This window comes from Apteryx mantelli, chromosome 5 (assembly GCF_036417845.1).
Source record: "Apteryx mantelli isolate bAptMan1 chromosome 5, bAptMan1.hap1, whole genome shotgun sequence".
NCBI lineage: Eukaryota > Metazoa > Chordata > Aves > Apterygiformes > Apterygidae > Apteryx > Apteryx mantelli.
The window spans coordinates 41,842,683-41,863,672 of record NC_089982.1 but is presented as its reverse complement, the minus strand read 5'-3'; the positions used below and the strand labels follow the sequence as shown (position 1 = coordinate 41,863,672).

Below are 20,990 nucleotides of genomic sequence, written 5' to 3'. Positions count from 1 at the left end.
GAGACAAATGTGCCACTTCTCACTTTGTTTCGGAGAGTACATTGTTTGCCTCTGGTTTGACATAACTGAATAATAATTTTTTTTGCAAGACAAGATAATATATGAGAAATAAAAACATAGTTAATGTTAGATACAACTAAGGATTTGTTTAAACATAGTAAATTGCTGGCTTGAAACTGCCTGAAGGACATCAGTCTATATTTACGTATAGGCCCAGCAGTGGTCTTATTCCAGATCTGTTCAGCTGTTTGTTTCAGGCCCGCATATGCTTTCCACTTCTCTACAAAGCAAGTAGCATGTCTTGAGCTCACAGATGAATTTACTCAATTTAATGCCCAAATGAGAGGAGAATGACCAGTGAAGGGGATTTTTATGAGGCTTAGCATAGTGCCAGAAGCTTGCCTCCTGGCAGTGACAGACTTCTTTAGTCCCCACGAGCATGTGAACAGCCCCAGTGAGCTCAGTCGTTGAGGCCAAGGGAAGCCACAGACCCCCAGGGTATGAGGTTGCCTGCAAGCACCCTGCTGCCTGTGCCCTGGGCGCAGGGCCAGAGTATTGCCATGTGGCGCTCTGGGGGCAGCACAGCCTTCATTTCTGGCAGAAATCTAACAGGGGCACTGCCCTGGAGAAAGGGCTGCACAGTACAGTTGTTACAGCCCTTGTTTTATGCTCTGAAATCAGCGGCAGATGCTTAATGGCCCTAAAGGGCAGGTGAGGAAGCTTATAGAGGGAAGAATCCACTGAAACTCCTGGCAACAGCAGAAAGAGAGGCTGGGGCTGCTCAGCCTTCTGCCCTGCGGGGGGGAAACTGCCTGCAGGTGCCTCTGAGGAGCTGGGGAGTCCTGACACAGGTGAATGCAGTCCCCGGGTGGATGCTGGAGCCCGTCAGCACGGAGCAGGCAGGTGTGCGGGGGCCCCCGCGGGGGTGTATGAAGCCCGGGCGGGTGTCTGCCAACAGGAGCAGGGAGGAGTGGGTAAAGGCAGAGCTGCTAGGAGCTGGGAAAGACTTCTGATGAATAAGGAGATGATTTTATCTATGTATGGCCAGTTGGGGTTGCACTTTTAACCTCTTTTTCTTATGTGGTGATTTGCACCCCTGTCTCCTCTTTGGTTCAAGCTGAGGAGGTATGATCTGATTTTCCTCTTTTTCTGAGGAAGCAGATTCCTGTGAAGCTTGCTTGAGACAGCAGTGAAGCGCTGGTAAGAGAGAGAAGGGTTCAGATGGGAGCAGCTGCCAAGTTGACTGTTCTTGACCAACACCTCCTCTGGGCGTTTTCGGTATTTCAGGTTAATAGTGATGCATGCAACACTTAGAAGTCTTCTTGTCTTGAATCTTACAGGACTTTTCTTCTTATTGTACTCACTGTGGTTTTCTGTTTTTTCCTTCTTTTCTTAGTGTGGGTTTTCCTCCCCTTTTTGTTCCTAATCTACCTTTTCAGGAGAGTAAGAAAGCTACTTTATTTGAACACATGAGGCAAGCCTGGCTTTCAGAGGAAAGAAAGATGTGTAATCGTGGTGTCTATGTCTATTTCTGTTAGTCATTCCTTCCACAATAATACTGAGTCCACCAGAATATTTCAGGCAAATTTTAGGAAGGTACAAGTTGAAGTATTTGAAGCCCTAAAAAGTTTTTTTTTTCTTTGGGGGGGGGGGAGTGTGGAGTAAAGGAGACAGACCAAAGTTGATTGTAGGCATAGGCAAAATAAGCAGTTGTGTAAAGTACTTGACTGATGGTGAAAGAAACCAGGGCAGAGAAAACTGATGATCAGCCATAGTTGCAACTCACTGTCATCCCTACAGGTGGGAGTGGGGCTGGGGGATGTGAGCTGACAGTGCTGTGGGTGCAGGTGGTGGATGCCACCAGCAGCAGCAGCAGCAGGCACTACTTGCTGAGAGCTTCCCCCGTACTTGATCCCTGCCTTGCCTATGGCAGGGACAGGCTCTTCCCTCACTCCCTTTTCCTACTTGCCCAGAAGCAGAAGGGGAGAAAACAGATCCTTGTCCCAAACACACACCCGTGAAACATTTTTGATCCCCTCTCCTTTTTCTCCCAGCTTGTCTTTGCCCCCCCCCCCCCCAATGCTGCCAGTACAAATTTCAGTTTTGCTGGTCTCTCTGAGAAACATCAAAGAAAGCTTTAAATGGTAGCTAGGGCCAGCAAAACTCCTTTGCCACCATATTTGCTGTAGCAGCAGATGACTGACCAACGCATGTGGTCTGTAACTCAAAAGCAGGCACAGAGTATCTTGTTTCTTGGCTAGTAGGGTGGTCGCAGAAAACAGTGAGTGAAGAACAGATTAGGAAATTCGTGATGTAATTCTGCATCAAAATCCAATTTATTTCTGTGAATTTGTATGGTTGTTTAAGTTTCTTTAGCTGCTTTCTCCTCAGCATGAAAGACCTTGATATTGCAGTTACAAGGGGTGTATTGTTGAAAACAACGTGCTATAAGGCATTACTCCGGAGAACTATTACGAGGAGTCTTCCCTGGTATGGCAGTAGGACTAGCTCAGTCTCGTTTGGTCTTCTTCAAAACTAGTTTACATTTCTAGTGTTGAAAACCTCCTGGGAGGAAGAATGATATCCTACCAAAAGTTTATTTCTGCCCCTTAAACTTTTAAAGAGGTCTGATTCTGCAGATTTTAAACCATTACATAATATAAAATACTTATTTTAGTAAGCCTTTCATTGTTTTATCTCTGTGCAATTATTATATTGAACTCCATATTTTGAATCCTAAACTGTGGTTTAAAACTGTCCCTCACACTGTGTTCATTTATTTGCATAACTCAATGTATGTGCAAGCATTTTGGTGTGGCTAGCTAGAGTGATGTAGCGTATTAATGCCCCTATATTTTGGTAATCTTTAAAGTTCTTCTAGATCCTATCTCATTACATTTACCTTAACACTACAGGGCAGCAGAGTGCCTCAGCTTTGTTTATGAAGCTTGCTCAGTTGAACTCCTACTCTCAGAAAAAAATCTTCATCTTGCATTTGGCCTGACATAACTGAGATGGGCTCCTGCCCAATGCCTCTGACTATAGCTTCTACTCAAATCAGTTGGGGTTTTTCTTGTGTGTCCTCCCCCCCCCCTCCCCCAGCAGAACAGAGAAGAGAGAGAGGAGTTTGTGCCTTCTCTTTTCCACGTCAGGTCTTTGTTACTGCCCTGGCAGCGATAAGAACACCTCCGAACTTCTGCTGCCTGCCATAGCAATCTCTTGTCTTAATTAATTACTTCTTGGGAGGCAACTTGCTAGGTTCTTGTGAACAGGCTCCATTGTCACTTATCTGGGTACTTTTTCACTAATCATTTTATTCAAATTCTCTCTATGACTGTCCTTCAATTGCTACTATAACCATTTTACTTGCTGTCAAAGACTATACAATTCTAGAGTTGTCCTGTCTTCCCTGAGCTTGGTTTCTGCATGCATGTGACATGACAAATCTAATTCATTTCTCCTTTGCAAAATTTAATTAGAGGAAAAAGGTGGCTTTTTGCTCTATCAAGAGGAATGAGCTTTGGACCTGACTATTGTAACTCTGGATTATTATTTTTTTTAATTGTTAAGTGTTAGCAGCAGGGACAAAATGCTACTGTCTAAATAACTTTTCTCAGCTGTGATTTCTTGCCATAGGTCCCCACTCCTTTTGAGTCCTTCTACTGACACCACTACTGCTTGTAGAAAAAACTTTGGGATGTGGTGGACACAAATGATTTATTTTTTTCTTGTGCTTAAACTTAAGCATCTAGACACATTAAAAAAATGATGAAATAGAACTCAATGGCATTTTACTTTGAGAAGAATGAGAGATTATGTTATTATTCAGGCTGACTCTTTAAATGTTCAGGTTTCAAAGGTGAATTTTGGAGCTCTGGTGGTGTATTTCCTCCTACTTTTATAAGCTTCATTTTGTGAAGTAGCTTGTGGTAAGAAAGATTATTTAAATTGAGACTGCTCTAGAATAGTTAAGAATGTCAGTTGCAAATAAATAAATATGAATAAAAATGGAGCACAAACTAATATTTTCTGTCCCTGTACGCATTTGGAAGAAATGCTTATGTGTTTGTACATTATCTATGGAAGACATGCATTAGTTAAAAATTACTTTGCATCCAAATCCATGAATGGGATTTTTTTTTTTGTCTTCCCCTGCGTGATCATAACCTGGAGGGATCTACCTCTTCCTCCCTCGCCTCTCCCCCAAAAAGTCTGAAAAGCCTGAAATGGAAGTTCCTAGTATGCTGTCTGAAAGCTTGACTAAGCTGGTTAGTGTTTGGAATTCAGATAATTTAGCATTCAGTAGTTAAAATTGTACTATCTATTAAAATTTAGGTTCACAAGCTGAACCAAAAAAATTATTGATTTATTCCTCCTTCCCCCCCTGCCTCCACTGTCTTAAGTTAAGAGAACTCCCCCCCCATCTCCCCCTCCTTTCTCCCCCCGCCCCCTCCCATGAGGTCTGATTTGCAAAAAAAACATGCTACAGTTTAATATCCATGCATGTGTTATGGTATGGCACTATAATAAGACATTTAGAGGACTTTAAATTTTCCTGTTATCTATATATATTCCATCTCTTTAGTTTATCAAAATATGTGCAGTTAGTCATGTTGTTATGGTCAAATTATTTATAATTTTCACTTACTCTAAAATTAGCCACTCATTTTTAACTTTTCTTCCCCTCCCCAAATATTCCTAACTAAAATTAAAAAAAAAAATCCAAATTACTTAAGTTTTTATACCAAGAGTGCTGGAACATGGGGTAATGCAGGTTTAGTCCCTTGGTCGGTGCATGTAATTACATGCTGTTCTTGCTAGTGATCTCCAAATTTGTGTAAAAACTTCTGTTGAAGTACTACAGCTTAGAAAAAGAAAAGAATTCTAGAGTTTCTAAAATATTTATAAGCAGATACTCACTGCTGAGGCCATGCTCAGTGTTAATGCCTTGATTAAATCCAGTAAGATTGGGTCAGTGGTCATCAGTCTTGCCCCCCCTTCCCCCCATGTTTGTGTTTTGTGTGATGCTTAAGGCTACATGGAGCATTTACTAGCATGAGGACTACAGTCTTGATTTGGCCGTACACAGATAATATAATGAACAAAAACACAGCTGTAGAGCTGGGACTGACACTGACAGAATCTGTAAAATCAGTTTAAAAAAAAATGGGGGGGACTGACCCTAAAAATCAGCATCAGTTATTTTTACTCAAAGTATTCCATATCTTGTCTTCCAGCATAGCTGCCACATTATTTTAAATGTCATATAGATAGTGCTGTAAGTTATGATAGAAGCCATGAATGCAAACCATGTTATTAGGGAAGAAATAAGTCTGAGTTTGCGTTCTGTTATTTCCCAGGCAGATGGATGAGCCTGGAGTGAGCAATCAACATATAAAAAGGCTTTGTGCCTTCCAACCTCGGGCAAACTGGAGAATGTGGTGATTCACATTCTCATAAATTTCCAAAGGTTCCACATGCAATGTTTTTCTAAACTGATTACTTTAGAAGGAAAAGTGAGTATTTCTATGATTCTTTTGCACACTAAGACAACTATATAATTCCCAGGTGTAAATGATGCAAACATGACCTAAAACTTTCTCAGCTCTTTCTCAACACTGTTGAACTGTCCTTGTAGCTAAGAAACACATGTGAGGAATCCTAAGTGACAGCTTGAAATCATATTTATTATAATTTGTTTTAAAAGAAAAGCATAAAATTTTCACTTTCTCCAATTTTTTTAAATAAAAGCCCTTTTTGCTTTATTTATTATTTCATTTTGTGTCTCTTTAGAGTTCAGTTTCAAGAGAATCTGAAAATTGTATGATGACTGTTTTGGTTGTCCTAGGTATAATATATTTTTCATGACACTTCTTCAAATGTGACTTTTTTTACACTTATGGCTATGATCATTTAAATGTATCCTGACCTATTAACATGCACTTTCAAATTGAACAAAAGGCATTTTGTTTTCCGTAGTGCTATAGACCATCTAAGAATGCATAGATAAAATACTTTTTATGCTGAAAATGCGGAGTGTACTAGCTTAGCTAATGCAGATACATACTTTGCTATAGCTGTGTTTGTGCCATTTGGCAAAAGTGACTTGCCTATTTTCCCATATGCAATATCAATTAAAATGCTGTAAGAAGATTAGCATTCATGAGTAGATTATTTTTCTCCTTGATGTACTTGTTCTCAGTCTTTCTTAGCATTAAATATGTTGAGCTGTAAATTTTCTCTACTAAATTACTGAAAAGAAATACAGGAATCACAGAATGGTTGAGGTTGGGAGGGACCTCTGGAGATCATCTAGTCCAACTCCCCTGGTCAAGCTGGGTCACCTAGAGGATGTTGTACAGGATCATGCCCAGACGGCTTTTGAATAGCTCCAAGGAAGGAGACTGCTCAGCCTCTCTGGGCAACGTGTTCCAGTGCTCTGTCATCCTCACAGGAAAGAAGTTTTTCCTCATGTTCAGACAGAACTGCCTGTGTTTCAGTTTGTGCCCGTTGCCACGTGTCCTATTGCTGGACACCACTGAATCCAATACAGGAGCCCAGATACAGGAACCAGGTTCATCCGAGATTAGCCTACTGTCTGAATCAAAATGTTTAGATAGAAGAGTTGCCTTCAGAAAAGTGTGTGTTTAAATGATTTTTTCTTTTTCTTCTTTTTTTTTTCTTTTCAAGCAAGAATGGGAGTTGTTCTGAATGGGTGCTGTATCCTAACCAATGTTGGACCACGAGATTTATCTACACTAGCATTAAAAAGTCATCTCCCCCTGCCCCCAAACTTCCATTATCACTTTGTCAACAGTACAGATTCACAGATGATAATTCCAGATAGGGAAAGCAATAGTGGAGATTTCCTGAGAGTTACTGGAATAGTCAGGTGTTTCACATATGGGCTGTGAGTCACAATCCATATGGGCTTAAAAGATGATTTATTGTATGATAATGAGAGGATCCCTGTTGCTGTATTTCCAGATAAGAAGACACTCTATTCCTAGATTAGAATTATTGCTTTGACAACAAAATGTTGGTGTTTTTATCCATAGCTAATAAATGCCCCTTACTAAGGCTTTCCAAAACATCTGGTATCTCCTTTATTTCAATTGCTTATTCTTCTGCGAATTAGAAGTCTGGTTGTCCCTACCTTGCATGTATATTTCCCCCCAAATTTAAGGAGTAACACAAATAACTGTGGAAAAACTTGACTTGGTAGTATTTACAAATAGTACTTTGTGCTAATTTCTTTCCCTTCTGGAAATATTATTAATTCACGGCCCTTACTACCGCACTATTTAAATGAAAGAAAAATCTAAGAATGTGGTATGTAATCTGTGCCAGTGTATTACAGTTCTTAGGTTTATGTGTCACTAGCCTTTTCAAAAATATTTTTAGTTGTGCTTAAATCCATTTATTTTTATTTCACTATCTATTTAGTATCTATTGGTTTGTTTACATTTGCGGAATCTGGTGCATTTTTTTTTTGTTCAGATTTATGTTGAAGTTATGTTTATGAACATTGAACATTGCCTGATTTGAAGGTATTCCTTTTCTGCTATGAATGTTCTGGTAACCACTACTTGGTGGGCTTTTTGAGAATGAATGCTTAAACTGTTTCTCTTAAGTATGTACTGTAAAACACTTTCACTTGAAACGCTGCATAGCCACTCCTTTTCATGAAAGGCGTTAGAAGATCTATAAGTTCTTAAATTAAAAACAACACAAAACAACTGCTGCACTTGGTAAATATGCTGAAGGCATTCAATAATAGCTGAACTTCAGGTAAAGACTGTAACTGAAGAACCTTATCTGTACTGAAGTCAAGAGGAATGTTACTATTGACCTCAACAGAAAGAGTTAAGCATGCAATGTTACATACAAATGTGTATTGTATTGGAATAGTTAACAGTATAAAATCAAGACAGTTATAAAACATTTTATAACAAAGTAATACAATTTTACATTAAGACAAGCTTGTATATTTATTGATGTACACAATCGTTACACTCTGACATAGACCAGTATTATAAATATTGATATGTATTATGCAAAGCATTCTCCTTCATCTGAAAGTATCTGTTTTGCATTCGGGCACCAGATTCAATTATAGTACTAAAATGAAGCCTTGAGTGAAGTCTCAAATCAGTTTCTGTTTCCACTGTAATATCAACATTGTTGAGTCACCCCACATCCCCCAATAATTCAGAACAGTTGTCAGTATGAGATCTTATCTTCCACTTCAGAAAGCAGAAGTAGTAATGATTTATAGACTTTGGCCTCAAACTACAATAATTCTTTTGCTTTGAGGGAATTTTGTAATGTGTATGCGTGACCTGTTCCATAAAGTACTCTCAGACATTGAAAGGCTTAACTTTATTTGGGGGTTGGTGGTAGTAAAAGAAACTTGGGTTTACATGAGTTTTCAATCAGTTAATGTTTGTTGCCTACATATATGCCTATGTGTGATGATACATTGGCACAAGGAGTAAGACTCTCAAAAGCTTATAGAAAACTTATTTTGAATTGGGTTTGCAGGTTCCAAGTCAGTCTAAAGCCTTTGAAAATTTTACTCACTAATACCAACCTGGCCTAGTCTTTTTCATCCATGTGTATAAAGCATTACTGTAATATAGGTATGTCAGATACTATTTCTGGGGTAAATACACAGACCTCTTAACTTTGTGCTCCAATTATTATAAAATAGTACAGCAAAAGGGTTTGTCATATGAGAGCCAAATTTTGTGGTAACTTGCTTTATGTAGTAGGTTTGTCTGCAGAAAACAGTGGGATTTATAGTATACAAGAAAGCGAAGAATGAAAGTAGTATTGTCTTAGGTCTAATAGTTCTGTAGGCTTAACAAGGAAAAAGTGACAAGAATTTACTTCTGCCATTGAATTGAAGGGGCGGGGGGGAACCCCTAGATTCTCAATGAATAGAAGGAACAAGTGTGTCAAGTCGTGGTATTTACATGTATACTCTTCACTGAAGAAAATCAATTGAATACTACGAAATTACTCATGACCATTTGTTTCTTCCCACTTTTTCTCTTGTTGTGGGACAGTCAAGTATTGTTCAGCTTGGCTGTGAGGACTAGGAGAGTATTGCAAGAAAGAAGAGTAGTAGGAATTTATAAGATTTGGGGATCAAATTTCTTGTTTGTTCTGGAAGTTAGGAATGAACAGCAAGAGGCTAAAATGAGGCAACTCTAAAGGGTTGTGTCTATTCCCATGTTTGGAGATGCTTCTTGTTATTTAATACTTCTTTTTTTATGCAATTATGGTATCAAACCACCTACATAATTGAAATATTGCAATTAGCAGTTCTGTTTTTCATTTTACCCTCTTTCCCTGACAAAAGAGTGACTACATCTATGGCAGCTGAGATGGAAACTGAGGATGTACTAAGGAAATATTACTGTATACTTATTTTTTCCTTTTTACCTAGAGATCTGCTACTGACAACAGTCAGCGGCAGGATACTGGGCGAAATGGATTTCAGATCTGATCCACTATCACTATTCTTATATTTTAGGTGATGCAAGTTGTCCAAATAGCTGATTTGTATTTCCTGCCTGCACAATCCTCCTCCGCTGTAGAAGCGGAATAGGAACTAGGTCAGGAGAGGTTGAAAAGCCAAGCAGCAATTACTGTAAAAGGTGATCTTTATCACCAGCTGCAGTTACAGCTCCAACACCACCTGCTGATGGAAGCAGTGGCAAATCCCAGTCCTTGTGGCTTTTTATCCCATTCACTGTCCTTTTTCTGTTTCTCGCATTATTCCTGCTCACAGAAGAATGTTACCTTACCTTTCCATTATTTTCCTATTTTACATGGCAGCAGCACAGATGGTGTTGAAAGCGGAGAGATGGGTTTGGTAAACTAATGTAGACAATCCATTTCCATGTTCTAGGAGCAGAAGAAAGTGGGGAGATGTGGCCAGCAGGAACAAAGCAACTCTTTTGCCTCTACTCTAGCCTCCTTAAAGCTCCGTTCATTATTCAAATCCCATTTGTCTCACTGAAAGACCACTAGAGACACTAGACCCTTGCCACCGTGCACTTGTATGTCAGTCCTGCTCTTCTGCCATTCCCTGTTCCCTGAAATGTCTTCTGCTTGCCACCACAAAGTTCAGTTTTTCTTTCCACACTGTTAAGACACCTTGATCCAGTTCTAATTTGGTTTGAGTTATTCTTGCCTATCAGCTTGTGTGTGTGTGTCTATCTTATCTAAATTCTAGACAACGCATCATTCTATTACATGGAATAGTGTAGTAACCTTAATGTGACTAACTTCTCTCTCTGTATATTTAACAATAGTATGATTTATTATGAAATGCTCTTTATGAAGAGTAAATCATGTGTTGTTACTGAATGTTGCTCTTACTTACAGTTAATTTAGCATCTAACAACAACTGAAGGTATACCTAGTCATGATAATCAGACTAAATCTGTTTGATCTCAGGCTGAACTATGCTATGCGTTAGTTAAGTAGGTTATAAACTACCCTTTTGGATCTAATGTATGTTAATTACACTTTATTTAATTGTGCCAAACCTACCTGGAATCTGTATATTTGCATGTGATATAGACCATGTCATTAATTCCTGGAAAATGGCCAGTTTTCTAATCTAATTCTAATCTGAATTGCTCACTTCTACAATACAGATTCTTATTTTGGATTTGTGATATTCACTGTATGTGCTGTTTTCACATAATTGATGCTCTCTGCAAGACCTACTTGATGTACAAAACTGTACTTGTCTTTACAAAGGCTTTTATGTTTTGTTCAGGACTTCTAAGATAACTAAAATATAATAGACCTATTGTACAGGCATGATCAATTGTAGTATACAGTTATACCTGCAGGTCAATGCATTCTGAATGTACTTGGTTCCCTGCCCAGGCAGCATTAGTTCTCCACCCGGAGCGGTGAGTGTCTAGATCAGAAGCGCGTTATCTCTCACTGAACAATGTTTCTGGACAGAGATGCAGAAGTAGTTGAATAGCCCTAGTCTTCCTTAAGGGTTTTTTCTGTGGTTCTGTTTTTTTCTTAAAGAACTGAGTGATTAAAGTGATTTTTTTTATTGCAAATTTAATTCAATTTCTAAAAGCAAAATGAATACATCCAGATCATTATTTACTTCTTCTGAGGGAAAAGCTGTTTCATGTCCCCTTGCAAGGCCTGTTAAAACAGGGTGGAACTCTTGTGCATTATTTAATTTAAATATTCAATAGAGATAAAGAAGCAGATAATAAGGGCCTTATTGCATTGATGATAAATAGTGTACTTTCATTAAAAAAGAAAAAAATTGAGTTCCTATATTAAAATTTCCTTAAAGCCCTCCTTTCTCACATTGTCTTCTTTACTTATCTTTGTAGGCTGTTAGCAGATGATACTATTTTGATGCCTGGGCTTGAAAATATTTTCATGCTTATTACGTAAATTTAGTAGTATATGTTACTGAGACTGAGAATCCAATATTCAGGTGAAAAGGGGAACAGATGATAAAATACTGGGGCAGAGTATAACTAGGCGATCTTAAAATGTAGCAGAAAAGGATCATCTGGCAGAATAGATGAGTGTGATAGGATACCCGACTAGTGAAAAAGAGGGCAACAAATGGGAAGTAAAAACATTCAAAGAGAATGAGGATGTGGAAAGATGAGAAACATAATGGAGAGAGAGAGAGAAATGGTAAGTGGGTGAGGGTTTCTTGACCTTTTTTTGGGAGTGGCAGAAGGGGTTAAAAAGGTATAGAAGCAGGCAGGGAAAAACATTAGCCAGAACTGAGCCTCTTACCATATGATGACTCTTTTAAAAACTACTCTGAAGTTTCACCACTTCTTTTTATTGCCTTTTACTTTGTCTTGTGTATGCATCTAATTCAGTAAAGAAAAACGCCAGAATCATTTTTCATTCCTTGATTCTGAAATCATGCTTGCTTAGTATTTTAGATTCCACACCTACAAATACGATATTTCAGGTTAGCCTGGGATGTACTGAGTTTCATTGTGGGGGAGGTAGAGGGAGGAACAAGGATCCACAGCTGTACAGATAGTTAACTTGGTTGGTTGTATTTTTCCCTTCCAGTGTAAACTCTTGCTATAAGCTGTATGTAGACTTGTTTATCACCAACAGGACTGTGGCCAGGACTGGTAGATTTCTCCCACTCCTTTACCTGCCCTGGTCCCCAGTTTCTTGAAATAACAGATTTGAAAGTACCAGAATGTAAAATTATTGTAAATAGATCCTTATGGTCACAGTGTACTTACTGAAGCAAAGGTATAATGCTATTAACATCCTTATCTTTTCTTTTGTTGCACTGTGTTACACTATGTCGTTTCACTCCATATCCTGTCACTCCAGTATAATGTTTGTATTTCTAAAATTGCCAACACTCGTATTTTTGTATTCAAGTAAACCTGCTTCTGTAAGAAACCTGTCTGGTTTTGGTAGAATTTTACTTAGTTATAATGCTCTATATCTCATTTCACATTTACTCATTTCTGTTCTCCATTGTTTCATGTTCTAGAACTTTTTTTTAAACCCACCTGCAGAGTAGATGCTAAGTGTCACCAATAATTACTTCTACTTTAGAGCAAGAAGTCTGTCTTCTAAATACTTAAAGAACAAGCACACACACAGAAAATACTGTGTTGGTAAAATTGAATCAGTTTAACAGAGTAACATTATCTGTTATGATACTTATGGTACAATTTATTTCATGTATTATAGAATTATTATTTTTCTCATTGCGTTTTCCCAATTCATTAAGTTCATAAGACAGTTCTTACTACAAGGACTTGTAAATATTAACATAGTCTTAGAGTACCTATTTCTGCTTAAAAATAAAGCCTTTGGCTGGGATTTCGTATATTATTTTACTTTGTCAGATGCTTTACATACCATTTGACAGTCTTTCGACATTTTTTTTCTGCAGGGTATATGAGTCAAGATGGCCATACTGGATCATGTGAAAATAAGTACTGTGGTCTGGGCAGACACTGCGTTGTGAATGGGGAGACTGGCCAAGCTGAATGTCTATGCATGGAGCATTGCAAGCCACATCACAAGCCTGTGTGTGGTTCTGATGGTGAATACTACGAAAACCATTGTGAAGTGCACAGGGCTGCCTGCCTGAAAAAGCGAAAGGTCACCATTGTACACAATGAAGACTGCTTCTTCAAAGGTAAGGGTGGCTGAAGAAGATCTGGTATACTTTTATCAGGTATGTTTTCAAGCAGTTCAATTAAAGCTCTATAGAGGCTGCACTGAGTGTATAGTAAATTTAATGACTTAAAGTTGTTATGACAAGTATCTTACTCCAGAGATGTCTCCCCCCCTCCCCCCCCATTTGTACTCAATGTTCTCTGCAAACAGCCTTTTTAACCTGAATAAGGTAAATGTTTCTTTGGGACCAATCCACTGCAGTCTGTCTAACAAATGTAGCTGGTGCCCATGTTCATGTGAAAGTATTTGCAAAGCCAAGATCCAAAGAAGGTCGGTCTCTCTCTCTCTCTCTCTCTCTCTCTTTTTTTTTTTTTTTTTTTTTTTTTTTTTTTTTTTTAAATAATAGAAAAACAGAATTTAGGATTTTGGTGGGGTTCGGTAAAGCTGCAGGCCCTGTGCTTGTATTTGGTGTTGAAGTTGAGGAATTATTGATAGACTAGTAGCTTGTTCATGGCTAGATGGGTCTTGCTTACAGGGCAGTGAAGAGTTCACTTATATATTTACCGTAGCATGCAGGTTTAGCCAATTTTTAATCTACTAATGCTGAGATGCTAGCCCAAATACTGAGAGATGTGCCTTACGTTAAGCAGTTTATCAAACTGAAGATATCAACAATTGCAAGTGCACACCTTCTAGGTTTCGGGAACTCTGCCAATACAGACCTTGATTAAACATGTTTGACTACTACCACAGATTTGTAATTTTTTTTACTGGTTAAAACAGACAGATGGCTTTGAGGAAAATCTGTCTTTAAATCAGGCCATTTTTAATGAGTCTACTCAGGGGTCAAAGTAATTTATACTCTTTTTAATGAATGTCTTGTTTCTGTTAACACTCTCATATGTTGTGAACATACTTGCGTTCTCCATAATAGCAAACCTGAACTACTTACTCAGTAGGTCAACAATTTGCTTGAATATTATATAAAAACACCACAGGACAGGAACAAGTCTAGTAAGACTACTGAACTAGACTACATAGTTTACTAACTACTAAAATTGCTACTACTAAAACCATTTCTATTCAATGAAATTCACCTTTGTTGGGAATGCTTCATTTAAGCTGAATATACCAATTTAAATGAAAATTAATATAAAAGGAAAGCCTAAAGAGTTTGTGATTTTTAATCAGAATTTTCAAGATATTTTGTTGATTGTATTATGGCATAAAGTTGTTCAAATAGAACAACTGTTAAAATTCTCAAACTTTAATTTTTCACTGAACTGAAGGTCTAGAAATGGTTCTTAAAATGAAAAATTGGACTTTCAGTCAAATGCAAGCATCCCAACTCTTGCACAAATGCATCTTTTTATCATGAAGAGGAGTTTTGGTAGTAAAACAAATGCATATTCAAAACAAACTTCATCCTCTTGTTATTCCTCAAGAACTTAATTTAAGAAAAAGCTATTTTACAATGCTTACACAATTGTTTTCTGTTGAATAGATGGGGAAAATGCCACAGTGAAGTGCCTTTCTTCTTTTACCTCTGTCAACAGACATGTTAGGTTCTGCAACCACATCAAAATATGTATTAAGGAGTAGTTTTCTAGACCAATAAAACCAAGTGGCATTCATAGTTTCAAAAGAAAAAAACTTTTATTAGGGAATATACTTGCAGCAAAAGCTTTAGTGGATTGGTTGGTTGGGTTGGTTTTTGTTTGTTTTTAGCAATAGTAAAGCTTAAAATGCATTTAAAATTAAATGTAGACACTTAATAGAAAACTGATATAACATCACAATGTACAGATTGTAAGCAAGTAGCCTGTGTTCTGAGACAGTGGAAAATTAAAATTTGATTTTAGGATTAGAGCATATGGAGCTGATAGAAATGGTTCATGCAATAATAAAAAAATGGATGATTCCATCTCATCTCCGAACAGTCACAATTGCTTTTTTTTGAAAAGTAAGTATTATGTTTTCCTATGTAGACTAAAAAATAAAAAACCCACAAACTTCAGAAACTTTTAGTCATAGCTGATGCAGCAGTCTGATACAATAAATGACAGTAACAAACACAAAGATGTTTAAAATTATGGAGCTAATTTCAGTTCATTAGTGTGCAATATACACTATAAATAAATTCAGAGCTTGTTTGTGGAAAAATTATAGTTTTATTTTTTGGAGGGGGGGAAAAATGGTAAGAGATCAGTTTATTGAAATGGAAAGTGAGACTGTGCTTTAGCTAGGAATGTTATACAAATGCTGCCAGAAATTCTGTGAGCTCATCTTCATGTTTTAAATTCACCTTATTAGTCTCACGTGTATTGTAGTGTATAAGGATGACCGTATTCAACGGTATTCCCTTCAGGCGCCTAAATTAAGCGCTGGATTAAAAAAGTAGGTTTCTCCTTTACTCAGTGGCAATCTTCAGAAAGTGGTTAGGTTATCCAAATGAATTGCTCTGAGTTGCCTTCTGAAAACTCTGTTATTTACCAAGATACTGATATCTTCTAATCTGGGCATCTTAACTGGATGCCTGTAGTTAAAGTGTAAAATATTTTTCCTTTCTCCCCGATCTTTTTCATCTTGTGTTGACTTTGGTGGTGTTAAGCAGGCAAGACTCAAGGCAATTTTTTTCCTTTATGTTCTTTGGCATTACATGGGCCTTATGAAGCTTAACTCTTAATTTTGTTAACTTCAGTCCATTGACTGGTATAGTACAGCACAATGAAGTTAAGTCACATTTTGAATTGATTAGAAGTGAATGATGGAGACATATTCAGCAGTCACAGATGGCAACAGTGCTTTAATTTGCTTCATTTTGAAAACATTAGGCATTGTTTCCTTCAGGTCTAATAAAATTTAAGATTCATGTTGTTGACCTTATGGCTTAGATAATGTAGCACTTGGGATAATTATAAGGTGGTGACTTGGGCTTATCCTGGAGGTATTATTTCTGCATTTCTCAGTCTGACACTAGTACCCAGAGTCATTTATATTGTGAAGGAATAGGAAGATTTCAGACCCTTTACATGTGATTCCTTCCTTCCTCAAGACACTTCTGAGCTAGCCATTGATAGACTGCCTCTAGTAAGGCTGATGTCCTGCCAGCTATGAGTTCAAAAATATTAAGGAGTGCAGAAAATAAGAACTAACAGGACAAAACTCAAAAATGGGATTCTTGGATGAAGAAGTGAACCTCATCACTGTCAGTGACATCAGAAGGACACTGCAACATGTCCTCCTTGATAGTTTAGCTGGCCTCCTGTAGCACAAATGATCTCACTTTAATGAGTTGCTGCTCAGAGACCAGAAATAATTCAAAATAGATCTTACAGTCAGGAAAAAATTATTCTGAGCATTTTGTTTAATATTTCACTTTTATTTAATAAAAGCTAACCTTAATTCATTGGTTTTTTGTATTTTTTTTTTTCTCCAGTATGTATTCAAGGTGCTGTAACACAGCATTAGTAGTCACTGTCAACAGTGACTCCATATACATACAATTCAATGGTTACAGTTAAAGATTTTGCTTTCTGTGCTACTGCAAATCAGTTGATTTTTTGCATCAGGAAGACATACATTTGGTCACTTTATTTCTAAATTTCATCTGATCTAAGCCTTGCACTTATCCTGACAAGCTCAGACTTTGGATTTTGGTTTTCAAATCCCCATACTGGGTTGATTTTTCTTTGAAAAATATTGTTTACTCTGGGAAAAATTCTAAGATATAAACAGATTGGAGAAAAATTCTAAGATATAAACAGATTGGGTATGGAGCTGAAGACCAGAGAATCTATGAAGTACACTTTTTTAAGTAAGCAAGCTAACTGGAAAACATCTTGTTATTCAGTGACTAGAGAATAAAAATGTATAAGCAAATGTTCTGTACACCTGATTCTATACACCTCACAGTAGCAAATAAGCAGCTATAATTGTTTAAATAATACATCTTATAACTGAATGATTTAAGCAAAGCTCTCATGTTGAGACCAACTTATAATGATTTGAAAATTGCTCTTTTAAACACTTGCCTAATGAACAGAGTTAAAGGATTGACTTGATGAATGGAAAAAGGTCTTTGGTTTATATGCTGAAACTTCATTGACATCACTGAGAAATGCATGTCTTGCCTAAGTTGTGTGAGAAACAACAGACAAAAAACATCAAATCCTTCTGTAGGACCAGCATCTCAAACCTTTGAAGAATGCCTTTTGAGATTGTAAAAACCACCTGTGTCAATGCTGTAGTCTCATGATAACACAATTTTTCTAAACTAAAGCTTCAGATACTTGTTGCTTTAAATGTTTTTCATGTAGATTATTTATCACTAAAACTGTTAATTACTTTTTTTCTTGCTTTAGTCCCATTGCAGGCTCACAGGTTGTGTGGGTAAACAGTTAATGTAATACATGAATTGTACTTCCTACTCATGTCTGACATGCGCATACACAGATTCATCAGATTCCTTCCTTTTTCACTGTCCCTTGTCATCTTTCTTTCCCACTCTAAATGAAATCATGTTTCCCCTGTGTGGGTGAACACTAGAATAAAATAGTAAATGAAGCAGAAAGGCTCAAGTATCTCTTTGTCTTCCCTGATGATTGCTTTTTATGCAAATTGTACATTTTTAACATGGATCAAGATAATGGCCAACCTAAATCAGAAAAAGATTTTTTTCCCTACTCCTTTTGTAGTTTTTTTTTTTTTTTTTCATCAGTTGCTTATTAGCATGTCTGTACAGAAAAAGGAACTTGCATCAGACAGGGTGATTTCTTCCTTACGATTTTGTTAGTGTTGATTGTGACCCTTTGTGAATTACTCAATATGTTGCCTCAATTTCTTCCACTATAGAGGTGAAATGTATTCTGCAGAGAAGCTAATCACTTTGAGATCCATAGAAAAGGGTATCATATTATTCAGAAGTATTTTCTGTACTTGTGGAGTCCTCTGTTTCTCACTTGTGAAATCCATTGTCCGGTGACTGTCAGTGAGTTCAAGTATCGCAATTATTCAGCAGTGCTCTCAGTCCTTATAAAATGTACATGCCTAAAACTGGTTTAAAATCTTATCAGAGTAAGATAGTCTAAACGCTTCAGAGAACATTTTAGGAACTGACTGTGATCTAAGGAATGTTCTGTCTAAGAATGATCTCAAACTATCGTTACGACTGCTACAGGAGAATGAAGGAATGGGGAAGCAAACCAGTTATAAGGCTACAAGTTTTGTTAGCCTTGGTGATTACCATATTTATGGTTTTATTTTTATCCTTGGGCAGGACATAGGGGGAGATGAGCAACAGGGGAAAGCAAGGGAAAGGAAATAGAGAAGGGAAGGAGGGTGGAAAAGAAGTATATCAAGAAGAAAAGAGATTACTAACCGTCATGAGGATGGGGTTAGCTGTGCAATAGATGGGCACGTGAATGGTGAACCAAAGGAAATACTAGTGGAGAAAATTCAAAGATTTGAATATTCACTGGATCTGATATCTGCAGTCTGAGCTGGGAAGTTTGATGTGCTGGTGTCATTCTGGTTTGTTGGTACCACTTTTGTTGGCTTGCTGACTATGTAATTCTTTGGAAGCAGAGAGCAGTGTAGGCCACCTTGCCAATGTCCTGACTGTGCTCAGGCCATGCACTTTGTGTGTCAGAGTAGCTTTATGTTCTGTGGGAGAAAAGAAATTCGACCATCTGGCTGCCACTGCTCTTGAAATTATAAACGACCCCTTTCTGGCTATTGCCCATCATAGCTTAAACAATCCCTAGTGGGTGGTGATTGCGATGGGCTAGAACTGCTTTACTCGGTGCCTCTGCCACTATCTTTGCTCCCTGTAGTCTTGGCACGAAATAATGGCTTTGCGCCAAATTTAAAAGGCTGGAGCTGTTATTCTTCTTGGGAACTTGGGAGTTCCCAAGAAGAAGAATAACAGCTCCAGCCCTTCTAAAAAGTTAAGTTGGGCTCTTGTATGGGACCGTGAACTTCACGATTGAGCTATGATGTCACCAAATGCTGCTGTCAGTGAGCTTTTCAGACACAGGGTACTGAATGCTCCATACTGGATGTCAAAGAGGCTTCAGTTAGGTTTTTCTCCTTTGTGTTAACCTCAGTGATTTCATTTCCCTAAATTCAGGCCAGTAAGTCTGGAAAAGCTCACATCTAAATAGGAGACTAAAAACTTCCCCATGACAAAATGCATTGTTCATTTACTCTGTACCCTGGCATCATGAGAGTTTTTATATAAAATGTATTTCTCTACAGTGATACTCAGTCATTAGCAGGATTATGCCAAACTGTAGTTTACTAGGAATTCTCTAGAATGTAATATATACCCTAATGTACTAGGAATTTTATTCTAGTATTACTTATAAAGGTTATTTTGTATGTAAATTTTTTTTTGCTTAGAAATAGCTTTTGTAGCATTCTTATGATGATACCAACCACATTGTGTTTTCCTTTCCCTCCCCCTCTCTATACCCCTAGTTTGTGTCTCATTATTCATTTGGTGAAACTTTTAACCTGTTAAATTGTCTGAACTGTGGATTCCTTACTAGTACTACAAAAATGGCTAGATTTCTGAGGACTGTTATAATGTTAGCTCTTCAGCCTGTTCATAATTGATGCTAAAGAGAAAGTGGAAACTTAAGTGAGAGAGATGATGATATTAAGCTGTTCAGAGCAGTGAAGATAAGAGCTGACTATGAACAATTCAAAAAGGGCATGGGTGAACTAGAAAAAGTTCAGAAGACAGCAACAAAATTGATCAAAGGTACTAAATGGCTTATGACAGATATGAAAGAGGTCTATAAAATCATCATGCTTGCTGAGGGTGGTATGAACAGATTGTTCACTTTGTATTCCAATGCAAGAACTTTTTTCTTCCTCCCCAAGTAAAGGGGAAAGAATTTAGGAAAAAAGTAAACAAACTAGTTTTTAGTCATTTCAGCTTAAAACAGAGCTACTGTATTTGCATGAGTAGTTTCACAAATGCTCGTAACTCCTGGATATATGCCAAATATAGTACTATAGTTCTTCTAAATGGGTATGCTTAGATAATATTTAATGAAAAAGAAAGAACGTTGAAGTCTTTGTCATTAGAAGTGCATATACATGTATCTTTCATACTTGTTCAAAAGACCGTATGACATGGAATTATTCTTGGGCACTTTTATACATTGAATGAAGTACCTTGTTCACCTTCTTTTACTATACCAAATACTGCATAAAGTACAAGTTTGCAGTTCACCTGTACTTGGTTGTGGTGCAACAGTAGTTTTCTTCTGTGTTCTTTATAAAGGCAGAAGATGTGTACCTGTCTGTCAATTGTTCTTTCCCATATGAGGGACCATGATGGGAGGGAGATTCTGTAGCGTAGGACTGATGTTGTTGGGAGGTAAAGGGATAAGCATCTCCTTTACTTGCACAGTTTCTGCCTGAAGGACTCATGGGGGCCCGCAGTGCTCCACTTCAGCCAGTAGTGTACTAGTTCCCAGTGCTGTCATGGGGAATGGAAGGAAGGAGAGGGCAAAGGGAGAAAAACAGGAGAGGCAGAGTTCTAGCAAAGGGCATTCTGTGCAGAGGCAGTAGTTAAGTCCTGCTAGTGCCGTTCTCGTCTCGCCTGGTAAACTTGTGTCTGCCATTGCAGCTAGGACAATACAGGTACAGGATATATTTTCTTTGCTCTTCCTTTACTGCTACTTCAGTGTCGTCACAGAGTGTTGCTAGAAGTACACGTGCGTGACACCAGATGGATGTGGAGGTAGGCTTCAAGTGTTGTCTGCATCCTCAATTTCTATGTTCATGTGGTCTTTAAA

General features: G+C 37.7%; 1 protein-coding gene across 1 annotated transcript in view; it reads left to right on the top strand.

The window, feature by feature from the left end:
• The window catches only part of FSTL5 (follistatin like 5), a 330,597-nt gene that overhangs the window by 94,551 nt on the left and 215,056 nt on the right, over positions 1-20,990 (top strand). The window contains exon 4 of the mRNA XM_013951578.2: positions 12,950-13,198. Coding sequence (XP_013807032.1) covers positions 12,950-13,198 — 249 coding nt within the window. The remainder of the gene's footprint in view (positions 1-12,949; positions 13,199-20,990) is intronic.